The sequence below is a fragment of the Polyodon spathula genome, chromosome 15 (assembly GCF_017654505.1).
Source record: "Polyodon spathula isolate WHYD16114869_AA chromosome 15, ASM1765450v1, whole genome shotgun sequence".
Classification (NCBI taxonomy): domain Eukaryota; kingdom Metazoa; phylum Chordata; class Actinopteri; order Acipenseriformes; family Polyodontidae; genus Polyodon; species Polyodon spathula.
In genome coordinates, this window is record NC_054548.1 from 8,041,340 (window position 1) to 8,065,239 (window position 23,900).

The window sequence follows — 23,900 nt, forward strand, 5'->3', positions numbered from 1 at the left end:
GAATATCGTATTATTTTTGAGAAAGCCTATACAGAAGAAATACTTTCCAATACTGTCTATGTGCCAATGACTTTGCACTCACTCATATACAGACGTCACGTTTCATTACACAATACAGTGTAGAATGTTTACAACCAATAAACATTAAACAATAAAACATCTAACGAAAAAAAAAAAAAAAAAAACGATGGCTGTGCTGTTAATTTTGCTACACAAATATTTTTTTGCGTTGAAGTTCCCAGGAAAAGAATTCAAACTTCTCAATCTATGTAATGGTAATGCAAAGATAACGACATATTTGAGTTTGTTATTTCATTTACCTTATGCTGTCGACCCTGTTGCTGTTCTTTTTCTTTATGCCATGAACATTTTCCAAGAAATGCGTTCTCCTTTCAGTTCACAGTGTTCACTGTTGCAGCGTTTTCGTGGGCTGGTCTTAGGTAGGACAAGGAGCCAATGGAGGTGGAAACTACCCCAGTACCACTGCCAAGCATTGCTGTCAGGGAAAAACATGCCCTCCAAACACAGCCATCGGTGAGTAAATAGGAGTGGCTTTTTTTGCACCTGACACTTGACTGCTGATGCAGTTTGAAAAGCTATAGGAATGCATTCACCTTGATGTTTTTATTTTTCTGCTCAAACAGTCAGGGCACAATTATTGGTCAAGGCAGGGGTGTGGATGCATTTTTTGTTTGGTAGCCTACTTTTTAACATGCTCTTCAAAAATAAAAATACAAGCAGCCAGCAAAAAATAATAGAGATTTTATTGTGTATCGTGTAAATCCAGTGTTTAGATTTGCGCATTAATCTAATGCAAAAGATTATAAACATTTGATTATTTATGTACTTTTCACTTTTTTTTTTGTAAAGTATATACTTCAAATACAATACTTCATAAATGGGTTCATAATCTGTTCATGAGATTTATGTTTAATTCTAAAAAATGGTTTTACAGTAAAATTTATTTTGATATAAAAGACACCAATATACACATATGCTTGCTAGTTTTATTATAGCAGTGACATTGCTTTTCTGCTTGTAAAAAATGAAGACTGACAGGCTAGACTATGGGTCTTATTCAGTGCTTTAACCGATCCATTCAAATAATGCTTTTTTAAAAGTCTATTTTGAGAACAACAAACTAATTATGAGATATTGCAGAATTGAATTTTTTTATGTGTCTACGTACTTTTACATACTAAGTACAATTCTTACGGAATCCAGAAAGGGTCTACATTTTCCAGCTCTTCATTTTGGAAATATTGATCGCTGCTGCTGCTGTTACACCCTTAACACTCACAAGCCAGTTTTCTTCTCTGTTGCGACTTTATTTTGCCTCGGTTCGAGTTCACTCTTGAAAGCAAGGCGTATCACTTCTTTGCACCCAAACAACATACTTGTTCCCACTTTTTGAGAGAGCATTGTCCCGTTCAGTAATAATAAAGCTTATGCATTTAGACATATTTTCTTTTTTCTTGCTTTTATGGTCTCTGTTAACACTCGCGTACACTCTCCTTACTCAACTTGATCTCCGACCTTTCACCTCCTTTGTATCCTAATTGGTAATTTCTTAAAGGAACAGTGCTCCATTACCATGCACCGTTATATGTCTAACTCAAATATAGCAAATGCAACCAAACTGTAGTAGTATAATAAAGAATTCATGAATGTTTTAGCTATTTTAACTATTTTATGGATATTAACGTTTAGTTTTTAACATGAAACATTTTAATACTTAGTATTTTCTGGGGCTCAACAATGCCATTGGTTTATCCATTACAGTACCACTATACCTAATCGGTACATGTTAGCTACTGTATTAGCACCACTGGGAAATACGATATCATTTATATTGCTAAAGTTTGCTTATGGTTCTCCCAGTGGTATTTTCAAGACTCTTCTGTATCAAATTAATGCTACCCGTTCTGTCTTTATAATTACTCATTTTGTGCAAAGTAAGCATCTGATTTTTGGACAGGAGATCAAAGCCTTATAGATTATTATGATTATTAATTTACCCTCGATTTTTTCCCCAATTTAAAATGTCCAATTATTTTTCCTCACCACAGCAATTCCCCACACAGCTCAGGAGAACCTTAGGTTATTATCATAACCATGGCTCCCTGAAATAGAAATGTAACCATTACCTAACGGAATATATCTCCTGAATTACGTGTGAATTTATATCAAAGCTGCACCTTTTAAGAGCCCTGTGTGCCTCCGATGTCATCTCCGCCCCCAGGAGAAAAATACAAGTTACACATAAGGCTCAGTACCATTTTCTCTTCAGGCCTGCTGCATTGTAGTGAACACAGAGACCTTGAAGGGTATTAGTTACATTTCTATTTCAGGAAACCTAACGTTCCCTTTCAAGTACAAAATGTAACCATTACCTAATGGGATACAATACCCGAGCCGTCGCAAGTGAAGGACTTGCAGCACTGACAGATTTGCTAAAAGGGAAGATAAACTGCCTTTAGCATTCTGCTCGAGGACCGATAAGAGTCCATGGCATATCGCCCACAGCACAGTGAGGTAGAAACCTCTTGCAGTGTATATACTGCAAGGTCATACTGAGTAACGTTAGCCTTTAACACCAGAAGTCCAAAAATGGTGTATGGCTAACTACTCCAGGACTTAAAGTGGAACATAATAAAAATGTGTTAAAAAGCAGAACGAGTTCCCAAAACTAGGGTTTTGCTGATCTATAACATTCAGTCGGTAGAACGTGGTAAAAGTATGAGGTGTGGCCCATACTGCAGTGTTGCAAATGTCTGTGACAGATGCACCCCAGAGTATCAGCCAGGAGGTTGCAAGGCCTCTTGTGGAGTGACCAGTCAACCTTTTTGGTGGGGGCAGGTTTGCTAGATCGTATACAATCCTGCCCGTGTCTGCAATCCACCTCAACAGCTGCTGTTTAGACAGGGTTTGTCCCTGGCACTTAGACCCGAAGCAAATAAATAATTGCTCGGATTGCCCTAACTGGACAAAGCATATGGAACTTTCTCTCCCTGTCAGACTGGAAAGAAGGTGGATGGAAGGCCTCCAATTCCACTGACTGGTTGATAGCAGAAATGCTAAGGGAGAAAAGCAGGATTAGTGTAGAGAGTAATCTTAGTTCTGACCTCTGCAAAAAAACAAACAGGCTTTTGCTGTGGAGAATGCTTGTATTTCACCTACCCACTTGGCAGAGATGATAGCAATCAGTAAAGCTGTCTCTAGAACAGTAATTTCAGCTCTGCTGAATGAAGGAGCTTGAGGTGCAGTCTTGGAAGTGCGACCAGCACTACATTGAGCTGCCAGCGAGGGTCAAAGTCCTTTCTAGAGGATCTTAACCTCAGAATACCCTTTAAAAGTCAATTGTGCTCCTGGGAATACTGAGTCAGTTTAAATATTGCAAGCCGAAATAGCTGCCAGGTAAACCTTAAGTGTGGAGGGAGATTTCCCATCATCAAACAGGTCCTGCAGAATTGCTGTATATCTGCTGTGGGGCAAGTTGTGGGGTCCAGTGCACATGACTGACACCATGTCTGGAAGTCAACCCATTTGTAGCCGTACTGGGAACGGGTAGACGCTGCCCTGGCATTCTTAAGGGTGACAATGACCCTGTCAAATAACCAGAGGTGGCTCAAACGTTTCCACTCGGGCCAGACCCAGAGCTGCAGAACTGTTGGGTCTGGATGTCAGAGTGCCCCGCACCAGACTCCACAGGTCACGATGGGCCGACAACTCCCACAGCTGACTGCATGGGAGCTGTGCCAGTACTGAGAACCAGGTCCTTTTGGGCCACTTCGGGGCTACTAAGAGCACCCGAGCCCAGTCTTGCCTGATCTTCTCCAAGCAGTGTAAGCAGTGGCAACACTGGAGAAACATAGAGTCTTGGGCCATCTGTGGGCCACTCTGTCTATCTCCTCACCCCTGACAGATGACCTTCTCTTACTGAAAACAGTTGTTCATGAGCTGTGGTGTTGTAAGCAGATCAGCACGCGTCTCCCTTGTAAATCCCTGGAATATTGCTGCAGGGCCAGGTGACCTGCCCGCTGCTCCAAAGCCTTTAGTGGAGACCCTCCCATGGTGGTTTCCACACGCCTGCACCCCCTGGCCATTCCAGTCAGCGCCATAACCTAGGTTGGAAGCATCTATGATCACCACCTCTCTCCTTGTGACGTTCTTGAACAAAGAAGACTATGCGGTGATCCGATTCAAGCATTCAGATTTCTAAAAGGTATTGCCAATGTTGACCTGAAAAAAGAAACCAAGGTCACAAATGGAGATTAGATAAAGGGGCATTCAGAAAAGAAAATAGGAGGCCCTTTTTTTTTTTTTTTTTTTTACAGAGAATTGTGGAACCAACTCCCCAGTAATGTTGTTGAAGCTGTCACCCTGGGATCATTCAAGAAGTTGCTTGATGAGATACTGAGCTCAATAAGCTACTAACAACCAAACGAGCAAGATGGACCAAATTGCCTTTACATTGTATTTACAGTATAATCGTAAATCTCGAAGAACTACTCACTTCTAAATCTTATGTAGTCATTTTTGTATTACTTTAGTATAAATACATGTTAATTTGGATTCATATGTTGTTTTTTTCTGACTTTATGTGAACAAAAAGACACACATTTGCCCATTGGAAATAGTGATATTTTGAAATATCACTGTCCTGGTCACAAAAGCAAAGTTTGTGGGGAATAATAGCCATTTTCTATACTTTTGAGGCATAAGCAATTAGGAAATAACACTTACTACCCAGGAACAAAAATTGTGTTATATAGTGTAATGCATGACAATATTTTTACATTTTTTTAATTTAATTGTTTTACCAGGCTTGCCTCATTTTCAAGTCTGATTTAAAATGATATTGGGCTAATAAATGTATAAGTATACAGTACATTTACAGTGCACTTGGAATTCTTCAGGGGCCTTATTTATGAAAATCAAATTAAATACTTAAGCATCTGTGTAAAGATCTTTCTCAGATAGGTGTTGTTAATGTGCACAGCTTTTCTGTATAATTTCTGCCTTCAATGAGTTAAAGTGTAACATTCATAAAGAATAAAGATTAAATAACAAAATAAATAGATATACTTTATTCAGTCCTATAAAGTACAAAATAATTGCATTTATCGCATGTATGTAAAAAATTGACATTACTGAAAATAATTCAACAAAAAAACTTGCATAAATTGTGTTAATGCATACAAATGATTAGTAATGTAAAAACACACACGCCCACATTATAAAGCAACTCATTCATTGTTCATAATAAATATTATAATACAGCACCAATAAAATGTCCCAATTAGAATCTGAGTGACAACTATACATAAAATTTCAGCAGAGAGTTTGCATTCACAATGTCAGTTAGTGTCAAAATCTGAAATTCTTCACATCTCATCGCCAATGTCAGCTGTATTAACAGTTAAAGTCAGCTAGATACTTACTAAGTCTTACTCCTGTTCTCCTTTGAAATGTCAGGTTACTTGCTGCCAATCATAAATTCTGCATAGAGGTAAAAGGTCATCGCACATAAAATATTTCTAAAACATGCCATTACACTGGATTAAATTGCAATTAGTATACATGTTGATGGAAATAGTCCTAAATTCTGTGAAATACACTGCACAGTGCAAGAATGCTGTTAAAATGTGACTGATATCAGAGGATTCAGTGAAACTGTGATCACTCTAGATAGGAGGCATTTGAGACTACTGGTAAGGCTGCACCCTGTCTATGTTGATGGGTAATTATTTAAGCAATAGAACCGGAATAAGAGGGCTTTAAGAGGGTATGGCTTGCCCTTGTGCCGTTAAATGTCCCGAACTGAAGGCGAGGGCATTTAACATAACAAGAAGGGCTTTACGAGAGGGTAAAGGCCTCTTGAGGGTTCTATTATTATTCAAAAAGGGATACATAAAAAAAAAAAAACACATTTAAAAGTATTTTTTGTGATTTTATGCAGCACTAGTTTTTCTTGCTTATGAATACAAACATTTTCCTCATATTCCATGAGTAATGCGATTTGCTCAGGCTTCACTCAGGCTTCATTATGTTGCATTGTGGGTATTTCCAATAGCCTAATACCTCAATATATTAAAAATAAAAAATCTTCTACTTACATGAAGCTGTTCTTCAGTTCAAGGACCTCGTACAGAACAGCGAAAATAGTTTGTGAATGGTTTGTAAAACATATATAAGAATAAAAGTACAACTAACTTTGAGATGCATATTTGTGTACGTTTCGATATTTAAGTTACCATTAGGTCCTAAAATGTATTAGCGAAATAATAATAATAATAATAATAATAATAATAATAATAATAATAATAATAATAATAATAAAATAGTAATTAAAAATATCTGGTAGTCTATGTGTTAATAATGTTTGTTCAGTAGCTTGTTCAGTGTGTTCATAAAGTTTATCCAAAGCCTCCTTCCTGGCTTTGTTAAGAAGAGAGCACCATCCTGTGGTAATTGTGATATGCTGAAATAAAGTTGCTGAAAGTAATCAGACTGCATCCAGTTCTTTGACTTCTCAACTCGTCATTCAGTCCGGAGAATCGCTGCTATTGTGGTGACTGTACTGCTGTTGACAGCAAAACCTATTCTTGATTGTTTTATTTTGTCACTTTATTTGCTATATTAAGTTGAAATATAGACTAAACGTACAGGACAGCGAGGAAGCAGTCTACGCTGATGGACAGCATTCAGAGGGCGTGTACAAGGACAGAGATTTTCTGTCGTCAAGCAGAAAAAAGGTAAAATACACAACTAATGTACTTTCTGGCGTATTGATTTGGAACAGTGATAAAACATAGTTTGAAAGATATGATTTGAGGTTCTTTACCAGAAATGAAAGCCCTCGTATTGTCCTGTCAGGTTAAAGGAAATTAAATGGGTCACTGACCCATCTTCTAATGCCCCATCTTTCCAGATGAACCAAGGGGTCATCCATCTACAAAGAGCTCTTAGGTCAGACATATATTTTTTTGTCTCTCTATTCAAATGTAAACAGTTATCATTCTCCTATGAAAATGTGTTTGCATGAATGGGAACTCATGTATGTAATGTATTTAAGTATGCATGCACTTGTGCATATGGAGTGTGCATTTATAGAGTGCACACTGTGTTTATATGCATGTATGTGTAATTAATTTAAAAATCATCCTTATTAAATTACAGTAAAGGTAATACATTTAGATTATATTAAAATATATTATTATTTTTCTGTTTGTAAACCTCTGGTTTTTTTATTTACCTGAAAAAATATTTTTTGGCAAAAACAAGTTTTCTTCACAGTAAAATACCTTCAGGCAGAACATTTGATTTGTGGTAACAATTGTCCTCAGAGTTAACAGTTACAATCATGCTTCCTCTTTCAGTAGTGTAGTCTTAGAAGTCCCTGAAAGAAACATTCCTGAAAGAACATAAAATACTGTAAATACATATACATCAATACCTGAGGATAAATGATTGTGTTTCTAAACTCAAATTACGTAATGTGATCTCATAGGTCTAATCACACTGAACTTTTAAAAAATACAAATGGGATGGATGTGGAGTTATAAGGGAGAGTGAGGGGCAATATTGTACTTTGAGGCCCTGCTCCAGTCTGAAGGCCATGTAATTTATATACACAGTGCCACCTAGTTACGTAATGTACATGACATGTAAGCCAGTATTGAACAGGCAGAGAAGCATATTCAGTTTTCTTGAAAAAACAAGGAGGATCCACGTATCCAGTAAACAACTCAACACGTTGCAGCCGTTTATTTGGACTGAATTAGTATATCATTAATGCTGTCTTAATCAACTAAAAGTTATTAAAAAAATCAAACCAATAAAATACAGTTGTACTACAGAATACAACTTTTATTCTGTATAGTATATATTTAACAACCAATGGTTTTAATAAATGCAGGTTAGCTATTCAACCAACTGGTAGTTACTGTACCTTATTTAAAAGGAATTAAACGTACAGCAGGAACTCTGGATGTATTTTGAAATAATTGAAAATGTTATGATTTCAAACTTCTATCATTGTTACTTAATTGAACTGGAATTTTGAAGCTCATAAATCCACTTGGCAGTTTTTAACATTAGCAGTTTTATTTCTGTTTTATAAAAAAAAGAAACACTGAACACTTAGAGGTAGAGGCACTAAGATGGGCCAGTCGCAGCTCAAACATACAGCAATTTGCATCTTCGTTACGACAGTTCGCAAAGTGCACATTTTGTCGTATGTACTAAGAAAAAAAATACGTTAATGAAGAGAGCCGCAATATACTAATTTCAATATTATTTGCGTCACCTTAGCAAGATCTCTTGCGAGAGTTGTGCGACATTTTTTCAAATAAAATAGCGTCATTTGAGTTGTGGTTTGCTGCAGCAGAGAGTGCCTGAAGGATAACATCTATACATGCAAGGGTGCAAGAATCAAAATAACATTGTTTTTGTTAAATGTAAACGTCATCTATACAATGCATTTCATTTTACCTATTATTACTGTTACATATGTAAAAAAAAAAAAAATTAACGCTGTTTAATCCCATCAGATTCTATAGTGGGGTCCCAACCTTCACCACCAAAAAGCTTTTAATAATCATACTGTACCCCCTCGCTAAACCGGACATTTTTGTCCGACATAAGGAGCTGTCGGGTTTAAAAACAATACAATAAAATCGCACACACATACCATTTACAGTTCTTGATGTGTTTTAAATATAAATCATTGCGCTGAAATAGTTTTGCATTGTACGCATTGGTGTACAATGTGAATAAAAGATTATTTTAAGGTCTACTTAATAGCCTAGACAATTAACACACAAGTGATCATGGTCCTATACAGGTGCTCAGAATGAACTGGAGGGGTTAGTGGCACATGTGTGCAGTCTATTGCTCCCAACATGCTGTGAACACCAGAAATGTGATAGAGTTTTGTTTTCAAGGCTTGTAAGTACACCCTGACTTCAGTGAAAATTAGGTACTTGGGTGTTTGTCTCAACATTGAGCACAACTGGCAACACACGAATAAAAGTGGACTGGGAAATTCCAGCAACAATTGCGACTGTTTAAAACATGCTTTCAAAAGTGCTTAACAAATTGATGCAGTTGTAATTGTCGCAATTGCCCGCAGCTTTAGTACATCTCATTATAATATGTTTGGTCCCTCATTTGCACCATCTCCACCCAGTTTTTGCGAATTTCTGTAGGAACGCCCAGAATTACATATTCATATAAGGCTAAAGCGCAAATAATAAAAATATGGCTGCAAAGCATTTGTTAAAATGATGCTAACAACGTTGCGTTTGTTTAGTATATTTCACACTACACTTCCTTCTGGTTTGCAACGATTGCGACACTTTAGTACATCTACCCCTTAATGCAAATACTTTGTGAACACAGGCCAATTTTCTGTATCAATCAAAAATGACCAAAGGAATATAAAGCTATCAGTGTGAATGCTAAGCTTTTCCTCTCACCTGTCGAATGACCTGTCTAGTGAGCGTTCTGGGGATCGCAGGAACGAACGTTCAGGCAAGTAGGTGGCTCTGGGGCTGAGGGACCTTCTCGGTGGAGAGGTGGAGCTTAGTGAGGCAGACAGGCCGTGGCGACGAAGCTCGTTCACAGCACGCTCCCTGAAGGATAAAAAAAGCAATTCAAATCAATTCAAACACATGCCACATCCCCCACATGACTCTCATACCACACCATGAACAGTCAAAACACAGGAATGGACGTACACTTGCCTTTCAAACCGCTCGCTTGATAATTGCTGATTAGTCAATTCCAGTTCTGCTTCCAACTGTGCGGATTTGCTTCTGACCTGAGCAACCTCACGACTTTGATTTAATCTGTTAAAAAAAAAAAAAAAGTGTAAGTACCATTTTTAGTTCAAATATGCCGAACTCCAGCTCCAACAAAGACATAAAAAAACAAACAAGCTGTCAAGTACACGGTTGTTAGCACAACATTTAGAAAACAAGCAGCTGCGTTATTAAAACCAGATGTGTCATTATGCTGCACAGCAATATAGGTCAAGTTACCCTACTCTACCTCTACCCTACTGATACAAGTACTTTTACCCTGTTACAGCAGTCAGTGCTACAGTGTATTTTGCACTTGCACCCCACACAAAACAAAGTACAACTAAAAAATATGTCTGAACCTATAGCAATTAAAACAGATCTAAGTTCTAAATACACTGTATCTGCTAGCATTGAGTGCCACCTATTGTCCGAAATGTTTTGTTAATAAACTTTGCAATGTCCTTTTCTCTAATGTATGAAAAGAACCAATACCTCCAACCGCATGCAAAAGGGTTGACTTCCATTACATGAGATTAGATGTTAAAACTTCATGCTAATTTGAACTCGGCTCTCACCAAGATAAGCACCAACTAAGACATAGCTTTAGTGTAAACTAATGTGATCCATCTGTGTCTCCATCCATTTGCATTCCATCTGATGATGTAGATATCCTTCTGCCTGGTGTTGATGGCTGAAGTGTAATGCTGGCTCCAGGGATCAGCTTATTTTATATTACATCAGCTGAGACAGAAAAAAAGAGAATGCCCTTCCCTTGAAAGTGCAGACATTTCAGACAATGACAAGTCAAAGCCTTTATTAAAGCTATCTTGTTTGAGAACTTACATCTTGCTGTCGGCCAGCGTGAGTTTGTCTCGCAGCAGCTCGATCTCAGATAGCTTCTCTTGAGTGGTCATCTGGCTGTGATATTCCTTCTCTCTGTTGGTTACCAGCAGGCTCTCCAGGTTCTTCATGGAAAGCCTCTCACTTGCCAGCTGCTTTTTGAGGAGCTCGATTTCTGAGCGATTCAACTCCAGCTCATTCAGCACCTGCAAAGAGAAGACGATTAACATGACTGCAAAACAACAAAACATCTGCTGGGAAATCAATTTTGCGAGATGTCTAAAATGTTCTGGAAAGATATGTGACCACTTCTGAATCATTGCTACCTTGGGGGTGGGAAATTTGTTCTTCACAATGGTCCACAATCACTTTTGAGACTGATCTACTGTATGTAAAACATTCTTTGTGTTCAAGTTCTTTGTGCTGCTTTGGACATGAAGGCATCTGATAACTGAGTGTCTATTATAATTATAAAACACGTGTGACTGAAACTGCAACAGAGAGATTTTTATTTAATTAAATAAAATTTTATATAATAGAGTCATTAATGTCATTTGAGGGACAGCCCATTTACACAACAGTGTGCACATTCCACTTTCCGTCCATAGCTGTATATACAGTAGCATTTTACTCTTTGGAACGTAGATAATATCATTGTGCTCAGGTAATATAGAAGTGTAGAACAGTTCTGTTTTAGAGATACATACTTGTTCCATCTCCAGGTTCTTGGAGTTAAGCTGTCTGCTTGTCATCTCCTTGCTGGTGTCCAGTTTGATACAAAGCTCCCTTGTGGACTCCAGATCTGATAAGGCAGACTCCTTTTGTGACTGCATCTGTCTCAGCTCATCTTCTAGTCTCATTATGCTCTTGTTCAGATGGGAAATCTGATTTTTGCAGGCATCCTCCGCCACCAACGACTGAGCCAGAGAAAATACAGAAACCAAATCACTAGAAATGTTTCGGAAACAAAAAAAAAAAACATCTCTGGATCATGTCAGAGAATTGGCCTATCAGTTTTCTAAACATGAAGTAAAATGGATACTGGAAAGAGATCTGCCTTATGTACGGTGTTCAGCGGGACAGTTTGGGAAAGTTCAGGCTTTTCAACTCAAAAACCCAATGCATTCTGGTATGTTTTACCTGTCTCAGGTGCCATTCTTACCTTTAAGAGAAGCAGGACTACACTTACCAGAATGCATTGGGTTGTGAGTTGAAAAGCATTGAAATATCCAAAACTGTCCCACTGAACACAGAGCCATACGGTCACCTTAGCCATATGTTACATTTTAAGCAATGTTAGATTTACTGGACAAGACCTGTAATGGAACTTAAACAGCCATGTACCAACTCTACATGTAAAACCAGTGGGGTCCATTTTAATTATTTTAACAGCAGTGAAATGTAATACCACAACCTTTAAATGTATATTCTTTCCACTGTATTTAACTGTGTCTAGTAATATTATTAAGGCAGTCAATAAATCACCCCAATGAGATTAAAACAATGTGGCAGAGAAACAGTTACTTTTAACTGGACACCAGTAATAAAAAAAAAACTCATAGAACACTGTCTCTATACCTAAGAAACTTAGTCATATAACCTCAACATGGTAGCCATATTAGGTCAGAGGTCAACATCAAGGTACAGTAACTAAATAACCCTGCAAATATGATGTCACTACCACAAATGGTTTCTGAGATATTATTAGGTATTTCGTCGTGGGAGCTTTGTAAAATTATTGTTTACTGGTTATGAAGCACATATTTCAAAGCATTAAGCCGTTATAGTTCAGAAAAAGTCACAATACCTGAATATGGCAGCTATTTTACAGTAGGGCACATGTCAAAGTCAAGGGTAACTTTTCACACGACTGCTTGTTCAAGATGTACCAGTATTTAACTTTAATTGTAATTATTTAATTTGGCTATGGATTTGTTTACTTTAATTCAGTCTTTTCTCTATTGTATGAGATAGAGCTGTGGCTCTATTTTAAAAAGACAGCACTTGAAAAGCAGACAAGATAAAAAAAAAAAGAATCCTCACTTCATCAAGATCTCTCTCCAGGGTTTCAATGTTTTCCTTCACTCTTCGCCTCTCAGACTCGCTGGTAAGAAACTCCAGCCTCACTGAGCTGACCTCGGCTTCCATCTTGTGTGCCTTGCTCTCCCAGCTCTCAGACTGAGACACGGCTCGACAGTAGTTGTCCAGAAGCTCACGGTTCTCCTTATCCTATGTGTACAGCACATTGCTCAATTATAAAGTTTAACTGGTCCACTTGGTTTAAACCTTTTAATTAATTTAATGTCAGAGGCAGTATCTTAGATGCAGACTTAGCAATAATAATTATATATATATATATATATATATATATATATATATATATATATATATATATATATATATATATATATATATATATATATATATATATATATTTCTTTTTAATTTTTTCCAGAGCTGTATATATAAATATGAGCTGACTCCACATAATTGCATGGGCTCGGGACCCCTGTGAGAGTATGCACATAACAGATGCGACTGAATACAATGGGATACAATGACAATAGGTCTATAGGTACATGTACATATGACTCATTTTGATCAAATCCATGACTTTATTTTTCTCTTATATTTTATTACAAGTAACTTAAAATACTGAACAAGTTCAGAAAAATAAACCAACTTGAAATACATTATAAGCTCAATGCAAACAACAACACTACTCTCTGGCAATGCACGAAAATGATATGAAAAGCTAAATAATGTACAGTATATAACAACCGGCATAAAGTAAGTTATTGTAATACAGTACCTTACTATAGATCTTGTGAGTACTACGGAGCAAAACAAATATCTGATGGCCAATACACAGTATTCGGCCGATTGAGCTGATAAACTGGAAAAAAAACCTGTAAAACTGTAAGACATAAGACTGACTACCATTTGCCTCCATGAAGACTCGTAGTGTGCTGAGGTTCAAGAGTTTTACAGATTCGCTTTGCCATTTTCGCTGTCTTTCTTGCCGGCTTTTCCCTTTGTCATGCCGTTGCTATGGGCTCTACGTCACTGCTATTTTTGAAACACTCAAACATTCTTTTTTTTTTTTTTTTTTTTTTTTTTTTAAACACTCAAACGTTGTTTGCATTATGCAATTATCTTAATTGAAATGCAATGTACAATGGACTCTGGGACCACGCAGTTTTATGCAATTAAGCGAATTATGCATTTAGCCGTATCATATAATCACTGAAAATGATGCACTAAAAAAAGGGTTTAGCTGTATGTTTTAAGTGGAGTCGACTGTGTACATACACACACTTACACAGGGTGATTAGAAAGTAAATTTACCACATCAATGCACCATGAAGTAAGTTCTTTGTGCTGTTTTTGCAATAATAAACAGTCAATATAATTGAAAACAACGTTAGGTGACAGTAAAAACAGTAAGGCGTATCATTTTATTATGCATTTATCAGTTTTTTATACCTCTGAAAACATTTCTAATATAGCTGAAACTAACCAACATTGTTTTTTTTTTTTTTTTAAATACATTTATTGAAAACAGAAAAAAGGTATTACCATATCTATTGCAGTTGACTGACTATTGCAAGTCCCTGTTTAAAAATACATACCTTAGATGTAAGCAGATTTTCTACTCGAGCGACATCGTTCATGTAATCCTGAACTTTCAGCTTCAGGTTGTTAACTACTTGTCCAGAATCATCCAGCTTGCGGAGCAGTGACTGAGGCAAAGTGTTCAAAATGTTATGTTTACAAATCACGCTTATAAATGTGCAACGCAAAAAGACTGGTGTCGAGTACTTAAGAAGAAGTAGATGCTTACCACTGTATTTAAACAATGTTTTAGTCATTACATCTTGAGTCTAATTCCTGATTATGCACTTAATATTTACTTTTTCACTTATTTTAGATATTTTTTTTGTTTAATTGTTTCATGGAAAGTAATGGACTGACAGCATAGAAGACCTTGTTCAGAAAATAAGTAACTCAAACAGTGGCAATGTGAGAAACAAGATTTAAGCCTTCCCTGGCGTTCTCTTATTTAGAGTTTGTCAGAGCAGTACAGTTTTAATCAGCTGACAGAATTGCTTTCCTTAGATCAGGCTCTTCTTAAAAAGGCAGCATAATTTGCCTTGCCATCCTATTAGATTTTTTTAAAAATAACATCAAATGAAATAAAATAACTACCCAACTTTGAGTTGAAGCACACCAACTTCAGCTTTTTTAAAATCTAAAAATAATGGTTTGATTGAACTAAACTAACAAACCAGAGTTCTACATGTTTGGGTGCTTAATATAGAACAGTTTGTGATATTATCACATTTACCTGGTTTTCAAGCCTGGCCTTGGAAAGGGCATCTTGGATCTGGCTGCACTCCCGCACAGCAGCCTCTTTGGCTCTGCCTGTCTTGGCAAGTTCTTCATTCACAGAGTCGAGCTCCCGGCGCACACTGCTAATCTCTCTCTCCCGACTGCTGACAGTCTCATTCAACTTCCTATTTCATTGAAATAGATATTCAATCGTTGTTATCTCCAGAATACAAATTGCCGGTAAGTATTGTATTAAACTAGTTTTCCAGGATTAAATGGTTTTATATGGTCAGAGAAGCAAAAGCTAAAAGCACCCCAATCATTTCAATAACTTCACTAAAATAGCATTTTGAATGAAGCTGAACTTTAAATAGCTAAGGAGGGACAAGAATGCTCTGATGTCAACACCCTCTCTGAAGCAAACTGCAAATAGTCAATGAGATAATGAGGGTTACACCGATAAGAATTCTTAATGGTTTCTTTCGATACACAGGGCCCTATTGACAAAGCGTTATCTGAAGAATTATTCAAAGATTGTTTTTATGAAGAAAATACATTTTAACTGAAGCCATCAGCAGTCTAGAACAGTTCCATGTACTTCTACCTTTTTTTTTTGTAATAGATGGGCTCCTGTAACCTCATAGGAAAGGATAGCAGATTTTTTTTAACCTTTGAGACTACTGGATGTATCATTTCCAAAGGTTACCCTGGAACAGCAGTACGAGTTTACACAAAACAAATTATGGGGTGGCACTCATTATCTTTTATTGGATTCAAGGAGCGCAAGTGCTATAAGTGAGTTCAGGATAAGTCTTGCAACCCCGAGATGTATTTCATTCATTGGATTTTGAAATGAGAAGAAATGTATGGACAATTTTAATAAACAGTTGATCAATTATTTGAGTAACTTATGCAACTTGTTTTTGACAGACAATGCTGTAATGAACTGTTTGGAGAATACTGCAGATACAGTTGCTACAGACAGTACGTTTTGCTTCTACATTTAAAAAGCGAAGTAACGTCAATTACCAATTCTTTTTTTAAACTTACTTTGTTGTAGTCTCCATTTTCTCAATAGAATTTTTCAAATCCTTGATGAACTCTTCCTTAAAAAAACATAATTTCAATATTTCAAAACATTCTTTAAATGCTGTATTTTGTTTAACAGTTGTAAGCACAGACATACACATTAATGATCCAGCCCTATATTCACAAAACTGTTTGAAAGGAAGTTTTATACACATTCTCTTGTGTTACAGTGCATTGAAAAATGATAAAATGAATAAAACCCCTCAAACAATTAAATGTTTCCAGAAATGTTTGGGAATATGACCCATAGGATCTTAAATTACTACTTCAGCTGAAATACCACAAAGGTGCTTGAAAAAGTCACCAGATCAGGCAAATTGATTCCCACACTCTTAAACAGTTAAATAAGCAACTGTACAGTAACAGCACCTCAACACACAACCCATGTGCTTGCTACTGTATCATATTAAAAGTGATCAATGACTGTAAAATGTAATCTCATACTGCCATTGTTTTGTTGCCAATACATTTTTTTTGCCACTTGAAAGCATGTTAAACCACAGACCAGCGGGATTTATGTCTCTGAGATTTACCATACCAGAAAAAATTAGTAAAGAAAATTCCAGAGACTTACTGGCCTAGATAGCGGCTACTTCTTTTCTTTCTTCTAAAAAATACCTTCTCCTCTATCTCACTGTGACAGGCAGAGATCAGCTCAGTCTTCCTATCCACAGTTTCCTGCAAGGAGTCCTTATCCTGTTCTAGTGAGCTGATAATACTCTGGAGAGTGAGGATTTCTTCTCGAAGCGAAGCAATCTGCATGGCTTGTAAATCTGTGCACAAAAGGAAAACTGATTAAAATGCACTTCATGATCATCCTCCTGCAACTCAAACACCTCAGATAACAGGCCCTCTTTCTAAAATCCAAAACCTTACTAAACCATTTAGGGTTACCTGGTGTCCACCTGCAACAAAGTATGATCTCCAGAAAATGTTTCCAGTCTTGGACCGAAAATGACCCCTTTAGACTATACAGTATGTATAAACTTCATATGTATCTGCTTTACTGAGTGATATGCATATTGTTACTGATCAACTGTACTGAAATCTCAGTAAATACACCCACAGTAGGTTTCAATTATTACACATTGCAGGGCTACCTGCTGTAGGGTCACAAAACAAGCTATAGTTAAATCAACCAGCTGTTAACAGAACTTCTTGAATAAGATTCTGAAACCTTCAAGAAATTGTGCTACGAAATGCATGGAAGATGTTTCAATCATGACTGGATGCACAGTTCTCCAGGATGCAGCTTAAAATGGCAGGAGTATGTACAGCAGTCTATACAAGTTTCATTTTGATTGGATAGGTGCAATGTGCCAGTAAACTACTGGCTGTTTTTATGCATTACCGTTTCTAAGGTCTACATCATTAAAACACAAGATTTTATTTTTTACTTTATTACCATTTTTTTCCTCCATTCGTGTGAGTTTCTCCTGAGAAACCTCCAGTTCACTGATCTTCACTGACAGCTGAAGCTGGTTCTCCCTTAGGGTCTGCTCTATTTGCTTGCTTGTTGCTCTGTAAACAGTAAAACATTTTATACCTGACTTTAATGTTTAGTGAATGTTTCAATTTTCACAAAGATTGTTCAATTTGTATGTTGATGACAAGGGATTTTAACATCCCTTATTTTAATAAGGGTCAGAGTTAAAGCCTAAGGTGTGACTAATTGACTTCAAGAAGATTACAATACTAAGAATCAAGTAACTCCGATGGGTACTACCTAGTAACAACAATTTTTAAGTTCTATTTTTTTAAGCTGTTGTACCATAGAGCAACTGAAAATGGTTTCCTGTCTCTGCATCATCAGATTCTCAACCCACACTACAGTATACACACTGTTTTCAAGCAACCTCTTTCTATATATCAGGGGTGGGAGCTGAGCAAAGTAGCCAAGACGGAAAATGCATGGTGCCAAGTGAAGGGCGAACATTTTTAGCAGTTTAGATTTTAACAGTAGTTGCATGTAGCCGATACATTAAACCTACAGAAACAAACACTGCAAAATTGCACAAACCATTTCATTTTACAAAACAAAGTGCAAACAGAAACTAAAAAAAAAAAAAAAAAAAAAAATGGACTTATCAGGGTTTACAGTGTACTCTATCTTCTCTCTTTCATCCTGTAGTAGCTAATGTAATAAATTGTGAACTTCATGCCTTTAAAAAAACTGATTTACTGTGCTAACACTGTTTCATAGCTTGCTCCCATTTTCCACCACCGTGTACTAAGTGTTAAACAGTGGTGCTAAATTGACTCATCTGCTCCTTTTTTTGGATTGAAAATGGGACCTTACCAACAGGTGCAGATAAATGCCAAGAGCAACTGGGCTGGTGGAGCACATCATTTCTCTTTGTTAAAAAAAAGGCTTTTGAAAATAATATTTTTGGATCAAAACTCTAAAAAGTGGTGAGGGGCAACAAACAAAACAAACAGAAATCGGACTGTATATTTCAAAAAGTAAACATAGGTTTTTTTTTATAAAATACCTTTCAAAATATAGGGAATTAGTAAAAGGAAGCAGTTTACATCCTGCTGTCTGTGGTGTTATGTACTATACGTCATTTCTTTAAGCAATACAGAACGATGGTAAAATGTCATTCAAAAAGCATTTAGAAAAATAAAAAATAAAATAAAGCTAAAAACGTATTCATCATAAAACTGTTGCCCCATAATACCTTCCATGCTGGACATTATCTTTCAGGCAATGTACATGATTTATATTGTTTAAAATCAATACTAAAACATGATGTTTTTGCGCTGCATCTGGTTTATTTACCTTAAAATGCTGCATTCTGTTCCAGTCCTGTCGAGGTCATCCTCTGTGTCTGCTGCCTTCCGAGTCATCAGTTTGACCTCCTCTTCAAGAGACAGCAGTGCTTCCTTCATCATGGACTGCCTGGATTTGTACTCCTGACGCTCATTTTCCAGCTTACAGAGCCAAGATGAACCAAGTTACTGACAAATTCAGAAGCATTTTTACTTTTATTCATTTGTAACAAACGTGTGTTCTCAGCAAGTGTTGGATTGTCAGTACTTGAGATGGAAATACTCAATGTAACCACAAAGCAGGAATAGTACACACTACCCAGTGAGCATGCTTCAAGCCTCATCATGATTATTCATTCAATTAGTTACTGATGTGAACGGTTCTGTTCACTGATGAATAAGGGTGGGGTGGGGTGGGGTGTGTGTGTGTGTGTGTATGTGTGTGTGTGTGTGGGGGGGGGGGGGGGGGGGGGGGGGGGGGTCTTATAATTTCAGCTGCACAAATACATTTTTCAAACAGAGGCATTTTCCCTTACCAAGATTATTTCTGACTGCAGATCTTCTATTCTTTGTTCCAGATGAGCCCTCTCATTGATAGCAGTCTCGTGGGATATCTGTTACAAAGAAGTAACTTTTTTTTATTTAAAACAAATACGGCATTACTATTACTGATTCTAGATTTTAATTTTTAAGGTAACTGTAGCCAACAAAATAGTTCTTTAAATGGTCTGTGCCATGCACATCCATTAACTTACATAGGCTTCAAATATGCAGTTTTTAAAGAAACAAGTGTTTTAGCAAACATGTACCACCTTTTAAATTATGCTATGTTGCACTGCAAGTTAAATAAATCTGTTTGCATGTTTTTAGACCAGTAGAGTTAAACTCTCCCCACCCCTAAAGGCCTTCCTTCCTTCCTGTCAGTAAGAAACCACCTGCTTCCCCACATGACTGACATGTTTGCAGCCAGTTAGATGCATGACCCCAATGATACTGCTGAAGTGAAATGATCAATGAAGTAAAGCAGCAACAGACCTTCTGGAAGGCATGGCAAGTAAACTGAGAACCCTGTTTAACCTAGTTGTAGCAGAGCAGAGAGAGAAAGTTGGATGTGTTTTGTTTTTGAACTGTTTTGCACATATGAGATCTATATAGAGAATTAAAGTGTGCAACAGGTAAGACTTGCAAAAATATTTTGTTTGCTACACTCATCAGTAAAATGCTATAAAATGATGGGTCATTAAGACATAAAAAAACATGCTCATTTACCATTGTGGCTCTGCCAATTAAAAATGTTACAGCCCATTGAAGCATAATGTGAGACCACAAAACTCGTGATTTAAGATTAGGCCAGGCCTTTTCAGTTGAAAAGCTAGTGCATTATCCAACCACTATGTCACATATCTTGCCCTTGGCAAGACACTACCTGTAACCTCTCCCTCAGACTGTCCCTCTCAGTGGTCATCCTTCGCAGGTCAGCAGTTGCCTGGTCCCTTTCAGCCTCCACACGTCGAAGAATGGAGTGTGCTGCAAGGCTTGATTTCGGAGTTTTTGTGGATTGCTTGATTATCTCCCTCCGAAGTCTTGTTATCTCTTCCTGGGCCTGTTAAAATCAGGGTGGAGAATTAAGCTGCGGCTCTATTACCATGAAAACCAACCGCACATAACTGTAATGCTCTATGTGATAGCAGACAGACATAAACTACCTCCATATGCATAACTGAGGTTGTATCTTTGTAAATGCATATTTATTTGATATTTTATTTTTTCCTCAAATTGAGTGTGGGAAATTTGAGCTGCATCTTAAATTCGAAGGAATATGGTTATTAACAAAGAGCACACAACAAGTCACAGCTCCCCCTACAGGTCACATCGTAGGTTGCTCTAATTATTTACAGATCCTCTGCAGGAGACTAGACTCAATTAGCAGAAACCAAAACAGATAATTTACGATAATGTTGTAACATTAGCCTTAGTACATTTATACTAGTATTTTTTTAGTTCATGTATAGTCTATTACATAAAATGTACAACCATGCGTCACCAAAGTTCCATGACTGATGATTGACAGTGTCAGTTGGGTCATGGAATTTTCATAATATAAGTGTTCTCATTTGAGGACTGACGATTTGAACAAAGATACATTTTTAAAACCTTAATATCTCTCTTACTTTACATTTTATTTTACTTTTTTAAATATTGTGCTTTGATGCAACTTAACTTTAGGGGCACCACAGTGCCTTTATAATAACCCATGATTGCTAAATAGTTCAATCTTCTGACCGTTCATACTCTTATGAAATGTGCCATATGTATGCATATAGCAATTAATTGGAATTTAATCCATTGATTTGAAAGGAAAGGCAAGGGCTGAACATGAACCGAAAACCATAAGGTTCAAAGATGAAAATCTTGCCATTCGTTCAATTAAGAGAAGCTCTGTAGTCAAGAGGCTAGTACATGTCAGTATTATTAACTCATCAGCCCCTAGAAAGAGTTCCATTACAATAGGCTCTTCTAATCAGTAACAACTATACTATTGTTAAAATACATGCGGTTTGAAAACCAAAGTGAATTCATGAAAGACATTACCTGTTCATGTAGAATGTTAGTGTGGTCTCTGTCTGCTGTTAAAACTTTAATGTTGCCTTGAATTTCAGCCATGTGACGCTCATACTTTTCCAGCATAGTTTTCAACTCATCACGCTCATGCATAATCCGCATCACTTCTGAATCATAGGTCCCTCCCTAGAATATAACATTAGGAAATAAACTGCATCTGTGATACTGCCATGGTAACAGCAGTAAGACAGGCTGCTAAAAGAGGTCACTCAGCATACAGCTCAGTGTCACATGGTGTAATAGAAGCAATCTGAATTAGTAAAAATAGTTTGAATAAACTAATTTAACATGCACAAACCGACTAATGATATAACCAGAAACAGTAAAAAATAATTATACAAAACAAAAAGTACTAAAAAGAAACTCTTAATCAACTATATCAATGAGTTTGTGTGCTCTCGCCAATGTGCAAATGTGCTGTCCCTCACATGACTGAATATATGTGTTCTATAATATATAACAGCTGCATCTCCCTGTTGCAAGTGAGTTTTAGTCACAATAGGCAAGCCTGACAGATCTGCCAGAATATAATAGTAGGTACTTGGCTGGCAGGCGCTTCCATGTATAACACTGCACGGATTATTGCTGTTTAACAGGGGAACAGCCAGCAGATTTCCACATACAACGTCTCTTAAGAAAGAAGTACAGTCTTGGCTGCTCATGAGGACCCAACACTTTATTATCAGTGTCGTAGTAAGTGTTTGTGCAAAGATGTATGTAATATATATATATATATATATATATATATATATATATATATATATATATATATATATATATATTATATATTCTTAACTGGCATGGACCTTGATGGGCTACGACCTCTGGATTTGCTGCGCATTGGACTTGAATTTCTTCCTTTTAGCATCTTCCTCGGGTTTTCTACCTCTCTTTTGTAGTGATCCCGGTCTTCCTCCAAAGTCTTTACAAAGGAGTCCAGTCAAGAAGGAGACTTGTCCTTCCTCTTTAGGTGTCCTGGTTCCCTTTCAGCTTCTAATATGAACTCTTTTTCTAAATAACAATAACGTTACTACAGTAAATGCATTCACTTAGATATCCAAGCTTAAAACGTGATACATTTATTGGACCAAGACCTTCTGAAAAACATTCAAGAGTTGGAACTACAAAGGTATCAGGTCAAGGGTACAAAGAACAGTATGCTTAAAAACATTGTATTTTGATGAAAGTGTCATTACTGATTGCTGGTAATATACATAGTAATAGTTACACCACACAGCAGACTTAATGCTAAATGAGAGCTATCAAGATCATGACAAAGTGGAGCACCATGATGTGTACATGTATGCACATATGTGTAGACAGACAGGCACCATATACAACAGCATTCCCAGATTCATCAAAATAATTTTTTTCTAGATTTATATAAAAATGGAAGTAAGACACATCGCCAGATGGATCATCCTATGCCTCCATACTGCGTATCCCCGGATTGGGATACTATCAAAAACGTGTGTAGAAGAATGTCCCTCCTATCGATGTATGTGCTAGTGTGAAATATGACAGGCACTTCCACTACATCTCTGCAGGAGATAATAGTACAGTATGGGAGTCTTAATATTTATATATATATATATGAACGAGAAAAAAAGACAAGGCATGGTGTAGTACCTAGCAATGACGACATCATGGGACGTTACTGCGTGTGCTACCGTTATGATAATGTGGGCATAATCTTACACTGAGTGTGACACACGGAGTGGCCATTTCTGAAAAAGAGCTTGAAACACACTTTGTAAGTTCTATTTTTGTAAAAGTCCTGTCACCTTGTTCTTTAAAAGAGATGCACAGGTACGTTATCTCTCAGGTCTATGGCACCTGTAAGCACTTTACAAAACAGGGAACAAAGCAAGACTGTGTAACATCTTTTCTGTGTGTGGATGAGAGAGAGAGAGAGAGAGAGAGAGAGAGAGAGAGAGAGAGAGAGAGAGAGAGAGAGAGAGAGAGAGAGAGAGAGATGGTCCTTTGACTGTGAATTTGGAAATCAAGATTGGTATTAATTAAAGAGTGTAAAACCTTCTGCTAGTGTCTAAGTGTAACAGTACAGTTTATTTAGTGTAAAATATTGTAAACTTGGAAACTCCAGTTCCCTGTATCTATGTACTGCACCTTTGTCTCTTCAATTTCCTTATCTGCAGTGTTTACAACCGCCTTTTTGTTTCAGCCAATTTGTCAATCTGTCAGCTCTTTGCACAATTGCTCGTTCTTGCCAGTCACATCCTCTTTTCTTTCCAACAGATGCTGAATTTGAGTTCCCTGGGCATTGTTGGTCCTCTGCAAATTTTCAATCTCAATGCAATAGAAAAAAGACAGATTGATAGCGATTTAGGCTGTGCTTTAGACAGACCTATAAACATCACATTATTGTGACTGGGATGTCAGTGCTATCATATCCAGTTGCAGAGTTTGCAATCTGAC

At 37.0% G+C, this 23,900-nt stretch overlaps 2 protein-coding genes across 5 annotated transcripts in view; both read right to left on the reverse strand.

Moving 5' to 3' along the window:
• Nucleotides 1–450, reverse strand: part of LOC121327880 (CRACD-like protein) — a 38,674-nt gene extending 38,224 nt beyond the window's left edge. For 2 of the 4 annotated variants that reach the window (XM_041272184.1, XM_041272182.1), the window contains exon 1: nucleotides 321–409. The gene's annotated coding sequence lies outside the window, so the exon portion shown is untranslated. Of the gene's footprint in view, nucleotides 1–320 lie in introns of all 4 variants that reach the window. The other 2 variants (XM_041272183.1, XM_041272185.1) reach the window with 2 other exon arrangements.
• A 4,352-nt stretch (nucleotides 451–4,802) lies between these two features.
• Nucleotides 4,803–22,576, reverse strand: LOC121327881 (testis-specific gene 10 protein-like). Its single transcript, XM_041272187.1, has 16 exons — nucleotides 22,257–22,576; nucleotides 21,435–21,592; nucleotides 20,269–20,445; nucleotides 19,379–19,456; nucleotides 18,853–19,004; nucleotides 17,476–17,591; nucleotides 16,689–16,843; nucleotides 16,032–16,087; nucleotides 14,998–15,166; nucleotides 14,282–14,392; nucleotides 12,693–12,878; nucleotides 11,357–11,566; nucleotides 10,653–10,855; nucleotides 9,750–9,854; nucleotides 9,483–9,638; nucleotides 4,803–7,417 (listed from the first exon to the last, which is right to left on the reverse strand). The coding sequence occupies exons 1-16, from the start codon at nucleotides 22,330–22,332 to the stop codon at nucleotides 7,393–7,395; spliced, it is 2,133 nt and encodes a 710-aa protein (XP_041128121.1). The 5' UTR covers nucleotides 22,333–22,576; the 3' UTR covers nucleotides 4,803–7,392.
• Nucleotides 22,577–23,900: the final 1,324 nt, after the last annotated feature.